The sequence below is a fragment of the Hemiscyllium ocellatum genome, chromosome 10 (assembly GCF_020745735.1).
Source record: "Hemiscyllium ocellatum isolate sHemOce1 chromosome 10, sHemOce1.pat.X.cur, whole genome shotgun sequence".
NCBI lineage: Eukaryota > Metazoa > Chordata > Chondrichthyes > Orectolobiformes > Hemiscylliidae > Hemiscyllium > Hemiscyllium ocellatum.
In genome coordinates this window covers 40,502,773-40,519,957 of record NC_083410.1, presented here as the reverse complement: position 1 = coordinate 40,519,957, position 17,185 = coordinate 40,502,773, and the positions used below count along the sequence as shown (strand labels likewise).

The window sequence follows — 17,185 nt, the reverse complement described above, 5'->3', positions numbered from 1 at the left end:
CAGGACTGAGTATATACAATTAACCAGGTATTCAACCTACTAATCACCCCAATTCATTTAATTGTTTTCTACCATATGGTGTGATTTCATTTTTTTTGTGCTTACCTACAACTCTCACAGGTTTGTCAGCTGCTTCTACAAGTTATTTTATACATATTCATACAAGTAATATAGCTTATCAGATCAAGGTTCAATTAGTACTTGAATAATTATTCCCATGTTATCCTTGATTTCCAAGTTACAGCACATTTCTGAAATCATTATAAAAGTCGTGGCTGGAATTCTTCTATACCTTGGGAATTACACTCTTACCTCAATTTTTCCAAGAGAGTCCATTTGTAAGCTGTATAGTAGTAATATTGAACATAGCCAGGATAATACGGGCACTTGCAGCTGGGCGACCACATAGGAGATGAACACATGCAATAATATTACTAGCAGGCCTTTGAAGCCCATTGTAAGGAAGCAGGCCAACATCCCATACATCATCAGCAACCACATCCTAAACTAAAGAAAAGAATCCTTATGTCACCATGTGAAACAGAAACAAAATGAAGTTTAAATTTTCTGTACTACAGATCATCTGTTCCTCGGTATAAACAAGATTCATTCCTGTACAGCTAGAAGAAGGCTAGCATTGATATTATCAAGCTCAGATTTATCTGAATATAACAGCATGAACTGAATAAGTAAAAAAACATAATGTAAAGCATGATGAATTACTTAAGGAACAAAAACAGAAAATACTGGAAAAGCTCACTAGGTCAGCTGAGCATCAGCATGACCAAATTATCAGCATCTGTGAAAAGTTAACATTCCAAGTCAAATACTTGTTCTCAGTACTGCTACAACGAAAGGTCAATTGACCTGAATCATTATCTCCTTACTAGCATTTTCTGTTTTAGATTTTTAGCATGCATTGTTAGTTTACTTTTGAATTATACAAGGAGGTTAGTTGGAATTTTAGGATAATAACAGACTAGAACATATAAAAAGAGAACTTGAGGGTTTTGTTCCACTTCATTTTTGCAAATATTTCACTAAGTCATTACTCAATGTAATGTGACCCATTCTGAAATTCATAAGAATTGATACACATTGGGATATAGTCTAGATGCAACGTGCTCCCTGGCTTTAAGTTTTCTAACACAGTTCTCTCATGGACAGATCTATAATTTGGTTATTATACATGAGTCTTTCAACATAGAACTAAATCTCTTCCTCAATTGTTTTCAGTTTTACACTGAATACATGATCTGCACAAAAAGACCATTCATCCTAATATATTTAGCAAGTGTTAATGAATAAAAGAATAGTGAATGATTTATTTATTGTTAAATATATCTTAAAGATACAATGGAAAGTGTTTTGTTGCCACAATCTGGTGTCATTTTGAGGTACAATAAGGATTTTAAAAACTTAAATAAGAGTTCATCTACTGTTCAAATTGGGTCTCAAGCACATCTTCAGGGCCTATGCAAGGTGTTCTGGTCCTCGAGGAGTCCCGCTCCGTGAACAGAGATGACAATGCTAATGCCTCATGAGACTTCAGCTCTGCTGCTGCCGCCATTTTTCCGACAATGTCAAGAGTCCAGGCTCTGGGCTACCGATGCCAAGAGTCCAGGCTCTGGGCCGCCAGCCGCCAGGAGTCCAAGGTCCCAGCCCACTGGCACTAGGAGTCCAAGATCCCAGCATATCGCCGCCAGGAGTCCAGGTTTCAAGCACCACCATCGCTGCCACGAGTCCTGGTCCATGCCGCCAACTCTGCAACCACTGCTCTGTCGACATTGTTCGCAAAGATGAAGAAAGAAAAGAAAAAAGACAAAAAGCACGTAGAGAAAATGATGCCATTGGCATCATTGGACTTCAACAGTTTCCTCATTTCCCCTTCCCCCACCTTAGTCCAGTTCCACCCTTCCAGCTCAGCACCACCCTCATGACCTATCCTACCTGCCAATCTTCCTTCCCACCTATCCGTTCCACCCTCCTCTCTGACCTATCACCTTCATCCCCACTTCCATCGACCTCCAAAGTACTCTTGGCTACTTTCTCCCCAGTCCCACCTCCCCACCTCCCCACCTCCCCACCCCCCCCCCCTCCCCCCCACCTCTGCCATTTATCTCTCCATCCCAGAAGCTCCCTGCCTTCATTCCTGATGAAGGACTTTTGCCCGAAATATCAATCTTCCTGCTCCTTGGATGCTGCCTGACCTGCTGTGCTTTTCCAGCACAACTCTAATCCACACCGTCCAAGTACTACCTCTTGTACAGGCACTATCTAGAAATGCTCTGCATGTGCCTCCATCCACTCGAATATATTATTTCCTCTCATTACATATAACACATTTAAAGCAAAACTTAATTCAAAAGCATAGCATAACCATCATATTGGGTAATGTTGGCACGACTGTGCAAACATTTGACATACCCTTTTGTTATGTTTTACAGTATATGCCCATCCCTACTAATGAGCATTTTTCATTACAGATCTCATTTCTGTTTAGCCTAAACCTTTCATAGAATCCTTACAGTGCAGGAAGCAGACCATTCAGCCCATTAAGTCCACACTGACCCTCTGAAGACCACCCCACCGAGACCCATCCCCCTACGCTGTGCCTACATTTCTCATGACCAACTTACCCAACCCACACACTCCTGGACAATTTAGCATGAGCAATCCACCTAACCATCACATCTTTGGGAGCAAATCGGAACACCTGGAAGAAATCCACACAGATACGGGGAAAATGTGCAAATTCCACATAGACAGTCCAACGTTCAAACTCTTTCAGTTTCCATTTGTCCAGAGAATATTCCACATGGAAAAACACACCTGTAAGTCACTAAATATTTAGCAATAGAAATAAAAGGTTTTATACTTATTTACATTACAAATATTAGATTTATGTTTCAAAGGATGAAAAGTTCTGTTATTTGTAATATGACCCTCCTCTTCCACATAGATATTCCGTGAAGTAAATGTATATATTTTAATTATAGTTTTAACAGAAAGTACAAACCTTTGGAAAAAAGGCTATGGTCACTTGTGATACAATTATATGACCAAGCAGAGTCCACACCAGCAAATTCTTTGTCCACTCTGTCCAAAAGCTCCATTCAAAGTCTGTTGGGTCCTGAAAAGTTTTGCAAGGGTTAGTTATCCAAAAATAACTCAAAACATAAAAGTGTCTTGCTTCTATGGAATTCCAAATAGATCAAGATTAATATCAAAGCAAAGCCAGATTCTGTCCACATCCAACTTACTAATTTAAATATACACTTTCCAGCAAGAATTCCAGGAAACCAACAATGAAAAAAGTAGCCAATTGTTTTCTTCACCTCCCAGGCCAGGGAGCAAATGACCAATTATACACCTGCACATTGTACACCGGAAGCTGTGGATTTTGTTCACACTCTGTTCAATTATATATCTGACATCTGTGATTTTTAAAGATCCTTTTCAATTCTATTGCACGTGTATGCAGGCTTTACCCACAGTAAAAATAAACATGTTTAAACATTTAAATTCATAATAGAGGTCCTACCTCTGGCATGAGTCCATTCTGTCTACAACCACACCATGCACATGCAAGTTAACATGCTTATAGGACAAATTAGCTAAGTCCTTTAGATCAGAAAGGTGAGGAGGGCAAGGATGGGAGAGTCAGAGCTGAAGTGAAGCCAAAATGCAGCAAATGAAAGAACAGACTTTCATTTACAAAGCAAAATTAACAACCTATGGGTGGTCAAAACTCTAGATAGTCAATGAAGTGCTTTTGCAGTACAAGGTAAAGCTACCAAAGTCCTGCCAGAGCACAGGGCTGTTCTCTCATTAAAGAGTGACACCTGGCAGTGGTTTAACCTAAGGCTACCATAGCTCCTCAGACAAGGGGAAATGGTGGGAGAGTCTTTCATGGTAATCTGAGCTGGTACAGGAATTGAACTCACACTCGGCACTGCAAGCCAGCTCTCCAGCCAAGAGAGCCAACCTAGCCTCTTTGTGAAGTATAGTCACCACTGCAAGTGTCTTTTTGTTTTGGAATGGTATGATTGGCAAAATCTGTTTGAAGTTAAAACTTTAATATAAACAATCTCTTCCACAGCACCAAGAATAAATCCAAACATTTGGATTTGAAAATCTCTGGATTTTGCGATAAGAGAGTTTTGAAAATCATATTAAGTGCTTAAAATAATACCTACATCATGCATTCGGTATTACTTACAAAATTAAACCAACATAATTAATAACTGAAGACTAAATTACCTTCTTAAAACCCCAAATAAAGAATCCTTTTTCAAATCCAAATTCAGCATCAAGTTCTTCTTCATAATCTGTCAGAAATGAAAAGCACAGAATATAGCAACATACTTCAGATCAACTGTGAAAAACTGATTTTTTTTAAAACTTGGATTTCAGTTAATAATCTGAAATCAAAAACAAATTGGGATTAGAGTTCTGCTGCATTGTTTGGCATTGCAATACTGTCAGAATTGCTAAAATGCAAAAAAAAAACAAATAATTAAGAATATCATTTCATCCATAAAGTATTAGATCATTAAGGGTACAGTACTTGATCTAATTCTGATTAACAAACAGATCAATGGGGTGACCTCAAATGTAGCACACTTGGAAGGTGAAGGATCGTTTAAGAGATGCTTAAGGTGTTCCAGTTGAAGAAATACTAATCTCCAGTGCAAATCTGCAGAACCGACTGTCATTCTACTGTGCTGTAAATTCTAAGAGTGTATATTTTAAGAACTAGAATTTCACATATTCCTTCATATGCATATTTTATAATCTCAATATCCACTCAATTTGCAAAGTTTAGTTTGAAGTACAAAGACTAATAGATACTTTCGCTTTTGGTCAGTTTCGTCAAGTCAAAGACATTTTGCAGTCAGTGGTGAACGAATACTCTGTTCAACTTGCTGACAGCCATAAAACAATGTTTTTCTCAGGCTTTTTAAGTAAAGACTTGTTCTAATCCAGCAGTAGTTTCAGTACAGCATCCTCTACAGTATATACATGGCATGCATTAACAGGGCAAGAAGGAACAAGGCTGGTCAATCAGATTGAACAATCCTCAGTGAGGCATTGGTTTTAAATAGATTAAAACTGGGCCTGCAGAATCTAACCAGGAACTAAGAGAAGAAAATATGAATTGCATGTAAATCACGTATCAAAAGCAAAATAAAGAAAAAGGCGAAAGAGACATTCAATGGCATTACCATTGCTGAATATCTCAAAATCAATATCACAGGGGTTATCACTGACCAGAAACTAAACTGGATTAGCCACATAAATACTGTGACTCCAAGAAACAGAGGATAGGGATCCTTCATGAAAACTAACCATCTGACTTGCCAAAGCCTGTCCATCATCTGTTGTGCACAATACTCAAGAAGTTTGCCAACATGCAAAACAGAGCAGCCCAGTCAATCGGCACATCCATAAACATTCACTCCCTACACCAACACACAGTTGCAGCAATGCATACCATTCGAAGACACACTGTCAAAATTCAGTACAGTTTCTTACACAGCATCTTCCAATTTCATGATCATCACCACCTCAGAGGAAAAGACCAGCAGATAGATATTAACATCTCCATCTGCAAGTTCTTCTCAAAGCCACTCACTACCCTGACTTGGAAATATATCATTATTCTTACACTGTCACTGGGTTAAAAATCCTGAAACCCTTCCCTAACAGTATTGTGTGCATAACTACACCAAACGTACTGCAGCAATTCAAGAAGGCAGATCACCACCACAATGTTCCCTCTAATTTTTCTGGCACTGGTGCAGAACCCAGTGTAGTCTGAGCACATCTTGCACCCACTGAGTGGAAAGAATTTCACAACTTTTAATAGCTAATAATCAATTTGTGAAAATAATGTGCAAATATATTATTATTTTATAACTACAGACATTCCATCTGCTAAATAATCAAAATTATTTGCTCGGCTCAGAAGTCTGGGGAGCAATTTAATGCTGGTGCTATGTATACCACATGCACTACATGTCCAAAAAAGGGCACTAGTAATTATTCACTCCTTTGTTGCCAGCTTGTCTATCTTTATTTCCTGCTCAATGATTATATGCTGCATTCGAGTTGAAATTCTATCCAGATGAAATGTACAACTTAATTTGCATCAATTGCCCAAGTAATCTTTTTCTAATCTCTTTCTGGACTCTGCACTTAATCAAAGGGTTCAGAAAATATTTACAATGATGTTACCAAGATTGGAGGGTTTGAGCTATAGAAAGGAGCTAAATAGGCTGTTTTCCCTGGAGTATTGGAGACTGAGGGATGACCTTATAGAGGTTAATAAAATCATGAGGGGTATGGATCGTATAAATAGACAAGGTCCCTTCCCTGGGGTGGGGGTGTCCAGAACTAGATGGCATAAGTTTAGGGTGAGGAGAAAAAATTTGAAAGGGACCTCAGGGGCAATGTTTTCATGCAGAAGGTGGTGAATGTATGAAGTGAGCTGTCAAAGGAAGTTGTGGAAGGTGGTAATGTTTAAAAGGCATCTAGATGGGCATACGAACAGGAAGGGTTTAGAGCGACATGGCCAAGTGCTGGCAAATGGGACTAGATTAATTTAGGGTATCAGATCAGCAAGGACAAGTTGGACCTAAGGGCTTGGTTTTGTGCTGTACATCTCTATGACTTTAAGTTCATGAGGCTAAGTACATGCTCACAAATGTACCTGATAGCTGAAATGTTGCTCAAATGTCCAGAAGAATGGACATTTCCAGAAACTGGTCATCTTTTACAGCACAGTCCACCGAATCACAATGTCTGAATGGAACACATCATGACTTTTTTTTCAACCATAAATTTGAAGTCCAAGTGTGAGCGTATCTTTGTGGCTTAACTTTTGTCATAGCTGAGTATAAAAGTGGAATACAAGACTATCTTTTCCAAATTCATAATTGGTTGTCTTGATATTTGCAGCCTAATCAAATGCATGCCATTCTCGTAATTTCTCTTTTGGAAATCTGCTTTCCAGATGCTCACGCAGCAGTTGAATAGATGGAAGGCTTACATCACTATTGAGAGCAATCAGGACCTTCTTAACTTCATCACTCCAATAAATACATTCACCTCGCTACTGAGTGAGTCTTCAGTTTATTGACCTTGGCAAACTGCACAGCTTCAATTGTCATCAAACAGCTTCTCTGCAAGGATTAGCACAGTAACATCAGTTCACTGAGAACATCATTCACAGCTGTCAGTGCAATGCAATATTGTGGTATTGTGAGCATGCGCAGTCAATATTTGTTTATTCACCAGCTCTCTGCAGTATTCCATCTAGACATTGTGGTTTTGCATTAGTGCACTCACTGCAAAGTGTTTCCTTTTTATCTCTTTTTTTTAAAAAGATTCATTCAGGAACATGGGCTTTCCTGGATGGGCCAGCATTATTGCCTTTCCATTCTTGCCCTGAAGAAGTTAGGGGTGCCTTCTTCAGGGAATTAATAGATGGGCAATAAATGCCAGCCCAACCAGGAAAGCCCCGATTCCCTGAATGAATTTTTTAAAAACGGATAAAGAGAAAAAGGAGAAAAAAAACTAAAAGACGCAGAGAAATCAACTTCCCAAGAATAACCTGAAAGAATGAGAATTCACACTCAAACCTAAATTTCAAGAATAGAGAGGTTGTTTGATATATAGCATGAAAAAAATTGTACTTGTAAATGTAACAGTCCAACCTTTTTATGCCATGTCTAACGGGACACATGGCCAATTATCCCAAGTTTAAGCCATTGGATTGATTCAAATTTAGCCACATGTGAATTGTAAAGTATATAGTAGCTATTCTATAATTAAGATGATGTCATTTTTGACATTGTAAACTGAAATATGCAAAAAGACAACTCAAAACAAATTAAGAAGAACACTTTGAAGAAAAATGACCATGGTTTCCATAATATGCCACATCAATTTTGTCACAACATGTTTCAAAATATACAACTTAGTAACAATATAAGAAATCCACTGAACTATCCATATAATAAAGTCAAAGATCAAATGCCAAAATTTCACAAGAACTGTGATTCCAACTAATATAGCAACTTACATTTATATAACACCTTTACAGAAGATGGTGCAATTTTGTGGATCTTAATTACACAGCAGACTGTTTGCCAGACAGCTATTCCTGGTCACTGTTGTTGCTCTGAAAGAATCTGGTTAAATATTTTGACAATCACATAAATATTAACAGTAATGGCAATATTTAGACCAAACTTTCCAATCAATTCTTTCTACCTTAAATTCATTAGTATTTTCAAAACTATTTTCCGCACACCGTTCAATGAATAAATGGTAAGGAAGTCTGGTAAATCTCATTTACCACTGCTTTTTAAATTTCAGTCTTTTCCACTGAAGTCACCCAACTAAAGTTGGGCTGAACCTTTTGGTTTTTGATTAAGTCACATCAAGTTTCATGAAGTGACCCTCACTGCAAAGCCAAACAAGTTTTCTTGCCGTATTTTTCCAAACTTGTTACATTAATTGGACATTTCAGCTCTTTAGGCAAATCTCTTGTCCAATTTTTGCCCCATCTTACCACGTACTTTTCCTACAGCAATTTACCACTTGCCAAAGATCCTGGAATGGGCCCTCAACCTTGGTGCTGTACCATATGTAAAAAGCCTCTGTGAAACCAGACAAGCACTGTTTACTTGGAGCTGCCCTGAATGGTTCCCTGGCATTTGCCACAAACATAGCTGACAGGAAATCAGTGTCCCTTTTGTGAACATGACCCTGGAAGTCCTGCTGGACAGGGTGGAGCAGGGATGGGATTTCACCTTCCCCTAGGACAAACAGACCATGCCCACCTTCTCAGAGGTTGCTACCCTGTTTACGCAATCGAAAAGAATGCCCAGCTCTGTAGGAAGACATCCTTGTCCTTCTCCATTCTGCCAGCATAAATATCATCATTTTCTCTCTGATAATTCTCACTCACTCACTCAATGCTACTGTATCCACCTCCTATCCAGGCTCATGCTCAACAACTCTCACTAACACATGCTTCTCCATTCGCTCTCACCCATCCTTACCTGTGACACCACTAATGCTACACACTCTTTTCACAGCCTACCTCATTTGCTTGAGAAATGTCCCCAACTGCACCAACAGAAATATCTGTACCACCCTCTTTCATCGAATGCATTATCTTTCTCTCTCACTCTAGGCGCAAAACAGCCCAATAAAGGCAAAAAGTGTCAAGACAGGTAGTGCGCTGCCTGTCATTTGTCTCTTCATCTCTTATGTGGAGGGGATCCTAACAATGACCACCCAGGTAGGGCCTGGACTGGAAAAGAAGGCTGTCCTCAACTTGCTGGGCCAGAATTCCCTTAGCAAAAGCTACATCTCTTGAATGGACTTAGGCCTACTGACAACTGTGGCAAGTTTTATGGCTTTATGCATGCACTAAATGGTGCAGGAAGGCAGTAGCAACATGAGCCTGTTATCTCTGGCTGACAGAGCAATGTATAAAAAAGCAAGTCTAGAAAATGCAAATCTGGAGTAAAAAACTAAAAGAACATACTTTCATTTACAAAGCACAACTATGGGTAAGCAAAATTCTCTATCGTCAAATGAAGTGCTTTTTGCAGTACAAGGTAAAGCCAGCATAATCATGCCAGACCATTGGGCTGCTCTCTCATTCACAGAATCATACAATCCCTACAGTGTGGAAACAAGCCCTTCAGTCCAACAAGTTGACAATGACTCTCCGAAGAGTTACCTACCCAGACCCATTCCTCTACCCTATATTTACCCCTAACAAATGCACTTAACCTACACATCCCTGAACACTATAGGCAATTTAGCACAGCCAAGTCACCTAACCTGCACATCTTTGGAAATGTGGAAATAAACCAGAGCACCCAGATGAAACCCACGCAGAAACTGTGTGCAAACTCTACAAAGACAGTCGCCCTAGGCTGAAATCATAACCAGGTCCCTGGCGCTGTGAGGCAGCAGTGCTAACCACTGAGCCATTGTGCTGCCCTTCATCTAGAAGGACAAGCGCAGCAGATCCATGGGAACACCACCACCATTAGGTTCCCCTCTAAGCCACTCACTAGCCTGACTTGGAAATATATCACTATTCCTTCACTGTTGCTGGATTAAAATCTCCAATGGCATTGTGGGCCAACCCACAGCAGGTGGACTGCAGCGGTTCAAGAAGTCTTCCCACAGTTGTGCAATCATTCCTTCGGTCAGGACCTATTTGCAGTGTCTATCCTCCATGTATTCTCTGGTGTTGTACAGTCATTCCATCATTGACAGAGACAATTTGTGGTGGTTTAACCCAAGGTCACCTCAGCTCAGGTCAGGTCAGGGGAGAGATTGATAAGGAGAGTCCTTCATGGTAAACTCTGCTGGTATGGGAACTGAACTCATACACTCTGTACTGCAAACTGGCAGTCCAAATGAGCTAATTTACTTCTTTTCCATGGTCACCAGGACAAGTCCTTTTATTACAATGGCACGGTTAGGCAAAATTGTTTGGAGTCATAACTTTAATGTAAGTTATCATCTCAACAGTACCACAGAACAAATCTAGACATTTGGATTTGAATCCAAAGGTAGGCATGCTGCTTAGAGTGAGTGAGCACTATAACAGCAAGTGATGCAGCTCGATGCAAACTGTGAGCTGACAGTATGTTCCTCAGCACAAATGGCATTACAATGATTGTTGCCTGTGCAGCCAGAGATGCAACACTGAAAATAGGAGGCATCTTGTAAGTGGACCAGAAATGTGGGATGAGAGGAGATAGAGGCTGGCACATGTTAGATTCTAAAGTCCATAGATGATGTGTGACTGCTGCCTATGGAGAATGCCCAAAACATTGGTGGTCATGGAGTTCTTTTGAAGCAAGTGGCAAGTTGAACCTGCCAAGAACCCCCTCCGGTTTCATATCAAGTTTTCTCAATGATTAGTTTGCATGGTGAGTTTGGTAAGATCACCACTTGTGGGGATTCGGACTGCTCGCAAAGTGTTTTAACAAGCAATACTGAATGCCAACTGTGAACATGCTGCTGCCTAGCAATATTGATGATAGTATCCTGCCTGAGAAAAACTTAAAATGCGGCTCACAGAACATTAGGCCTGATTGTATCATTCATCTCACCATAGCCACATTCAGCCTATTGATTTCAAATCCTTAATTTTTTATTCAGGAAACAAAACATTTAGAGCATACAGTTGAAGCCAAGAACCAGAATATGTTTCACTTTTGGCCTCTGTGAATTCTGCTAGCCCTCAAAGTAACATTTAAGCAGAAAAGGCACCAGAAGTACAATAAGAGAGCAGTAATTCCTAACCAATTCCTCCCAAGCTTACTTCTAAATAGTTCAGGTTTTAAACATGCAACTGCTGTCAAAAATAATTCATTTGAGCAAATAGGTTAATTGCAAAACAACTTTTAAAGTGGAGAGAAAATAGATTTAGTTATCATGTAAATCAGGATTATACAGTTGGTCTGCAGGTGATTTACTATAAATATTAACACAGTGTAATAGATATATCAATAAACATAGCAGCAAAATACAGCTTGGTTTGCAAGCAAAGGCAAAACACTGGACAAATGTGGAAATTAAAAGCAGACTAACAGCTCTGTAAAACATCATATAACCATAAAATCAAATTTTCCTAAATGTTCCTGTGCATTGTAATGATGTGTTATAATTGGGATGTAATTTTTATACTGTAATTCCTGTTTTTGTAAATCATCTAATACAAACCTCACAAGCTCCAAGTAAAACACCAGGTTTCTGTTATTTAAATAGTTAACAAGCAATTTGTAGGTACAGAGCTCTGCAAGGCTTTATAGATTTATTATGCAAAAAAATGTAAAGGTTTGTATTTTTGAAGTTTAATGGATTAACATATGCAATGTAAGGCAAATGAACCCTTAATTTCTGAAATTAACAAACAGGAAAGGTTGACTGTCAACTATGACTAAAACTAAAAAAACATGATTACAATGTATGTTTAAATCAAATTTTGAACAATAAAAAAAAGGACTAATGTCCAATTTTTCTTGAATTTTCTGGGAAAATGCTTTACATCAACTCTGTAAATGTCACAGGCTCAAATATATGTTTCAACATTTTATGGCACAACATATTGAGGTTCTATTTGATTTATTTTGTAGATAGTTTGATAGTAAGACCAATAACAGTAGTGAAAATAAAGAAGAAAAAAAATAAAACAGGCATTGGTGACACAGCTTTCATTACCCTAGAAAGTCCCAAAGGGTAAACGAGTAACGAAGTGATGTTGAAGTGCAATTATTCTTGGAATGGAACTGAACCCAGCATAGTAGCACAAATAGCAATGTGCAAGTGACCAGGTGACTTTGTATTGCTGTTGGCTGGGGCACATCTATTAGTCATGCCTCTCTTATTCTTCAAAACAGGGCCATAGGACTTTTCATATCCTCTTGAGAGAATTGGAGATGTTCAAAGGTCTAAAATGTTTGTTCTTTAAAATGTAAAGGATGAAGCAAGGACAGAGTAGACCCAAAACTACTGAGCCATTGCAGTTAATCACCAGGATCTTGAAGTCGACAGGACAAATGTTGTCAAATCAAAGCATAGAATTCTACACCTGACCAGGTGACTTCTAACCAAATTAACAGACATTAAAAGAACACCAATTCAGGTTGTTCTGGAGAAAACACAGATGTTTCCATTCGCTTGAATCACTCCAAATAAATTAAAAGTTTTACAATAAATATTCTGGGATAAGTGTATGATATATGCAGGTAAGTATATTTAGAAATGATCTTGTTAGAGATGGAACACCCCCATAGAGATATGACCTTCAGTGAATTACTCTGTTTTTTTAAACACATTTAATTGCTCAGTCAAAAAAATAATTCTGACTCTCTCAATCAACCAAACCTTTAGAAGTACAATATAATTAAACAAAAACTTGATTGTCACAGATTTTTAAGTGCTGCGTTCTTCCATAACTTTGTTGTGATATTGCATAAATCAATGTTTAAATGTCTGAGTATGATTAGCAACACAGCAAAGACATTTGTCTCTGACATTGAAAAATCCTTTGAGAGTGATCCAGTCATCTCCTTGGCAAGAACTTTACTTTCTCTCACCATGCAATAGATTGTAGTGCCTTCCCATGAGGATTTCCAGCATGGCATTGCAGTGATGTCAAGCTGTCCAATGAGCCAACATATTACGACATTTTTTGTTCAGCAACGGTTACGCAGCTTGCAATATAAAACTTCAGTTCCAACTGACTGAAGGAGGCTACTTTTTAATGGCATTAGACTGTAGAAAGGGAATGTTTTCAACTGATCAAATGATTTCAATGATTGCTGATTAATGGAGAGAGTAGGATCAACAGCAGAATCTCTGGCAACATTGTGAGTGATATACATTAGGGGAGATGGTGACATTGCAATATTGTCATTCGTCTAGTAATACAGAGGCCCACGAAAATGTTCACAAGACAATAGCCCAAATCCTACCTGAGCAGCTACTGGAATTTGAATTCTGTTAATAAATCTGGAAATAATAGCTCGTGTCAGTAATGGTGAGGATGACAATTATCAGCAATTGTTGTAAAGACCCATCTGGTTCACTAATACCCTTTAGTGAAGGAAATCTACCGTCCTTGCCCAGTCTTGTCTGCACATGACCGCAGGCCCACAAGAATTTGGTTTAACTTTTAACTGCCTTCTGAAAAGGCCAGTAAGCCACTCAGGTCAAGGGCAATTCGGGATAGGCAACAAATTCTGGCCTTGCCAGCAATGCCTTCATGTCATGAAATAATAAATGCTGAAAGCCACCCTCAAAATCCCCCCACAAAACCTAGGCCAGTAAAACTCCCTAAACATTATATGGAATCAGGAACTTCCAAAAGTACAGTACACTCTTATTATGTTGATTTCCTAAAGATGGTGAAGTGCTATCAATGGTTCTTACACTAAATCCTGATACTAAAATATTGTCAATTATCTAAGCTGAACCCATTCTAAATAAAACTAAATGTAGCAGGCAAGAACAAGAATGGCATAATATTTTGCAGCAAATATTCCTGGTATTAGAAGTTAAAATTAGTAGAGGTAATGAGTTGACAACTACCATATATGACTTGAGGGTCTGAAATGATTTATATTGCAGACTGCCTTAAGTACCACCCATTACGATGATGTCATAACAATGACATTATGATGATGGGTTTAAGAAAGTGAAGAGCTTCAGATTACAAAAGCAGTACTATCAACTTTGTACTTGCTCATATACCTTGTTATCCAAATTATAATATTAATGTAATGCATACATAGTTGCTATCGTACAATAACTTATATTTAAGAAAACAGCTTAAGTTCTTGTTAGACTAATGAGTGGTTACCTCTCCAGTACAAGACCAAGAAGGCCCTGTAGATCGCCAACACGAAAGGGGAAGGTAGCAGAAAATCTATCAGTTAGTTCTATAATAATGAGCACTGGTAAGGATTCATCTTACAACATGGTGGCAAGTGGTGTGAATTTCATTTAGCAGAGCCCTATACACATACTATTAAGAAACTGGTTAACTCAGTTTGCTGGATAGCTGGTCTGCAAAGCACAGTGATGCCAACAGCAAATGTTCAATTCCCACATCTTGGGCAAAACACTTGATCTCAACATCTCCCCTCACCTGAGGTATGGTAACCCTCAGGTTAAACCACCACCAGTCAGCTCACTGTAACGAGAGAGCAGACTTTTAGGCCGGTTCCACAATTGTTTCGTTTCTTTGAACACGCTAGCAGTAGTGCAGGTCTTAAGAATTCTTGCAGATAGTCAGCATATTAGAAGAGTTAAAATATTCACAAGTCTTTCAGAAGAGAACCGCATGGCATGGTTCAACAAGGCAGAATCTACACACAGTAGTAAAAGCATTTCAGGCGATATGAAATGCACAGCAACAAAGGTGAGCTAGGAACTCCATCAAGGCAGTAACATACTCCATCAAATGCCAGTGATCTAGAGGAGTGGTCCTGAGCTGAGCTTCAGCACAGAGCAAATGGCAGAGGTCCCATGAGTAAATTTGAAATCCTAGTGGGTAAGGGGAAAACTTTAAATGGCACAATTTACAGGCAGAGAAAGCTGGAAGTAATCAACATACTTGCAACTCTGGTCAAGCTTTGCCACCTTAGCAACATGCAACAGGAGGCACAGCTACAGTCAAAGAAATCAAGGGCCACAGAAGCAAAATAAAACAAAGCAATATAGGGGCTATTTAAGAGCACAGACAGACAAAGTTTAACAGAAAAAGTTGGATTACTGAGGTTACAGAAAAGGTGGTATGCATTTATTTAAACCAACAGGAACCAGGATTCATTCAGGAAAAAGCAATGAAAACATGAGGGATTATTATTTACAGCTGATGACAGCAAGTATCATCGAGGAAAATCCATTAAAGAAAATGTTTCCTTTTTAAAGGCATCAGAGAACGATTCATTCAGATAAACAGTTAAAAGAAACAGATATTGTTGCAAAAGCAGCAAATGTCAGTGTTCATTCGTTAAAGCTATTAAGGAAACAGGATATAATATATTCAGGTTTCGGGCAAAAGCCCTCCATTCCTGATGAAGGGCTTTTCAACATCGACTCTCCTGCTCCTCGGATGCTGCCTGACCTGCTGTGCTTTTTCAGCACCACACTCTCAACTCTAAATCTCCAGCATCTGCAGTCCTCACTTTTGCCTACAATACATTCAGGCCATGACTTGTAGGATTCATCCAGAGAAGCTGCAAAAAAGAAAGCAGGAATCCTCCATTTTAGCTGCAAAAAATGTGGGTAAAGATAATGGTAAAGCTGTGCCATACTACTAAATTCAAAATGTGTGAAGCAAGAAAATCACAATAGGAAAACCTGATTGCTGAAATTACACGGCCAGGAAGTTTAATTTCTGGAAAGGATCAAATAGAACATAGAACTAAACATCCCCTAGAAAACAATTTTTAAGATATAGAATCGTTTCCAGATTAGATACTAAATTAGAAACGAGACAAGTGAATGCACTTTCACATACAGTTGGGAATTTAGCTGATCATGTAATTGCTCTCCAAAGTGTAGAAGAAACAACTGATACTTTCGACTAAGTTCTGAAAATCTATGATAATTACTTCAACCCAAAACAAATAACATTTCTGAAAGAACAAAAGTTTGTGGAAGAGTTTAGCACTGGGGGAAATTCCTAGATAGCTTCATTATCGATCTCGACAGTTTGGTGGAAAAAATGGTAACCACTGGAAATTAAAGTCAGAATGCATAAGTGTGAGATTGGAATTGCTGATGACTGTTCAGATTAATTACTGTCAAAGACAGATCTTATTCTAGAGAAAACCATTCTGCTGATAAATAAATCAAATGTCCAAAAGGAGTACAGATCATAGGGGTAAGAATTCACCTCACTCTTTTGCTCAGTCATAAAAGTTAAAATCACTCACAATTATTACTGATTAGCCCCGAAATGAAGGAAAACTTTCCAGTAGGTAAAATATGGGTAATGTAGAAAACGGAGTTGGATCTAAAACAAAATTTAGCAAAAGAATGTTCTTTCGTACACCAAGAGATATAAATTAGTAGAATGTCATCTGTATGAATTCGCAAAAGGAGATTAAATTTAAAATGGTTTGAAACTACATGCAGCATTTTCAATCCGTCTGAATTAAATGTGCTCAAATGCCTGTATTCTGGCGAATTTTATCAAGTATTCACTCAACATTTTGCAAGTAACAACTACCAAGCAACACAGTTATCCTGACAAAATAATTGACTTTCAACATCAAAACAGGATAGATTTTGCAGACATTCATTCCCTTGCACTTATTTACAGACCATTGTGAACAGGGCAAATAATAAACTAAACAACCTGAAGAACACTCAACGAGCAGTGCAAAATAAGGGAAGGAAGAAAGTATGGATTAAGAGAAAGTAAAAAGAGGCAGAACTTTTATTTTAAAAATTCAGCATTATTAAAATCTGAGAAATCAAACTCTATGTTAATTTTCAATCCAGATGGGTAATAATACAATACTCAGAACTTCTAACATCATTGAGATTACAATTACACTGGGATGAATACGATTTAACTTTGTATTGCGATTTCCAAGGGTAGTAACAATAAATTCCAATTTCA

General features: G+C 38.4%; 1 protein-coding gene across 1 annotated transcript in view; it reads right to left on the bottom strand.

The window, feature by feature from the left end:
* The window catches only part of hhat (hedgehog acyltransferase), a 243,005-nt gene that overhangs the window by 221,663 nt on the left and 4,157 nt on the right, over nucleotides 1–17,185 (bottom strand). The window contains exons 3-5 of the mRNA XM_060831434.1: nucleotides 4,264–4,331; nucleotides 3,020–3,133; nucleotides 313–507 (exon numbers count right to left, since the gene is read on the bottom strand). Of these exons, the coding sequence (XP_060687417.1) occupies nucleotides 313–507; nucleotides 3,020–3,133; nucleotides 4,264–4,331 (377 nt within the window). The remainder of the gene's footprint in view (nucleotides 1–312; nucleotides 508–3,019; nucleotides 3,134–4,263; nucleotides 4,332–17,185) is intronic.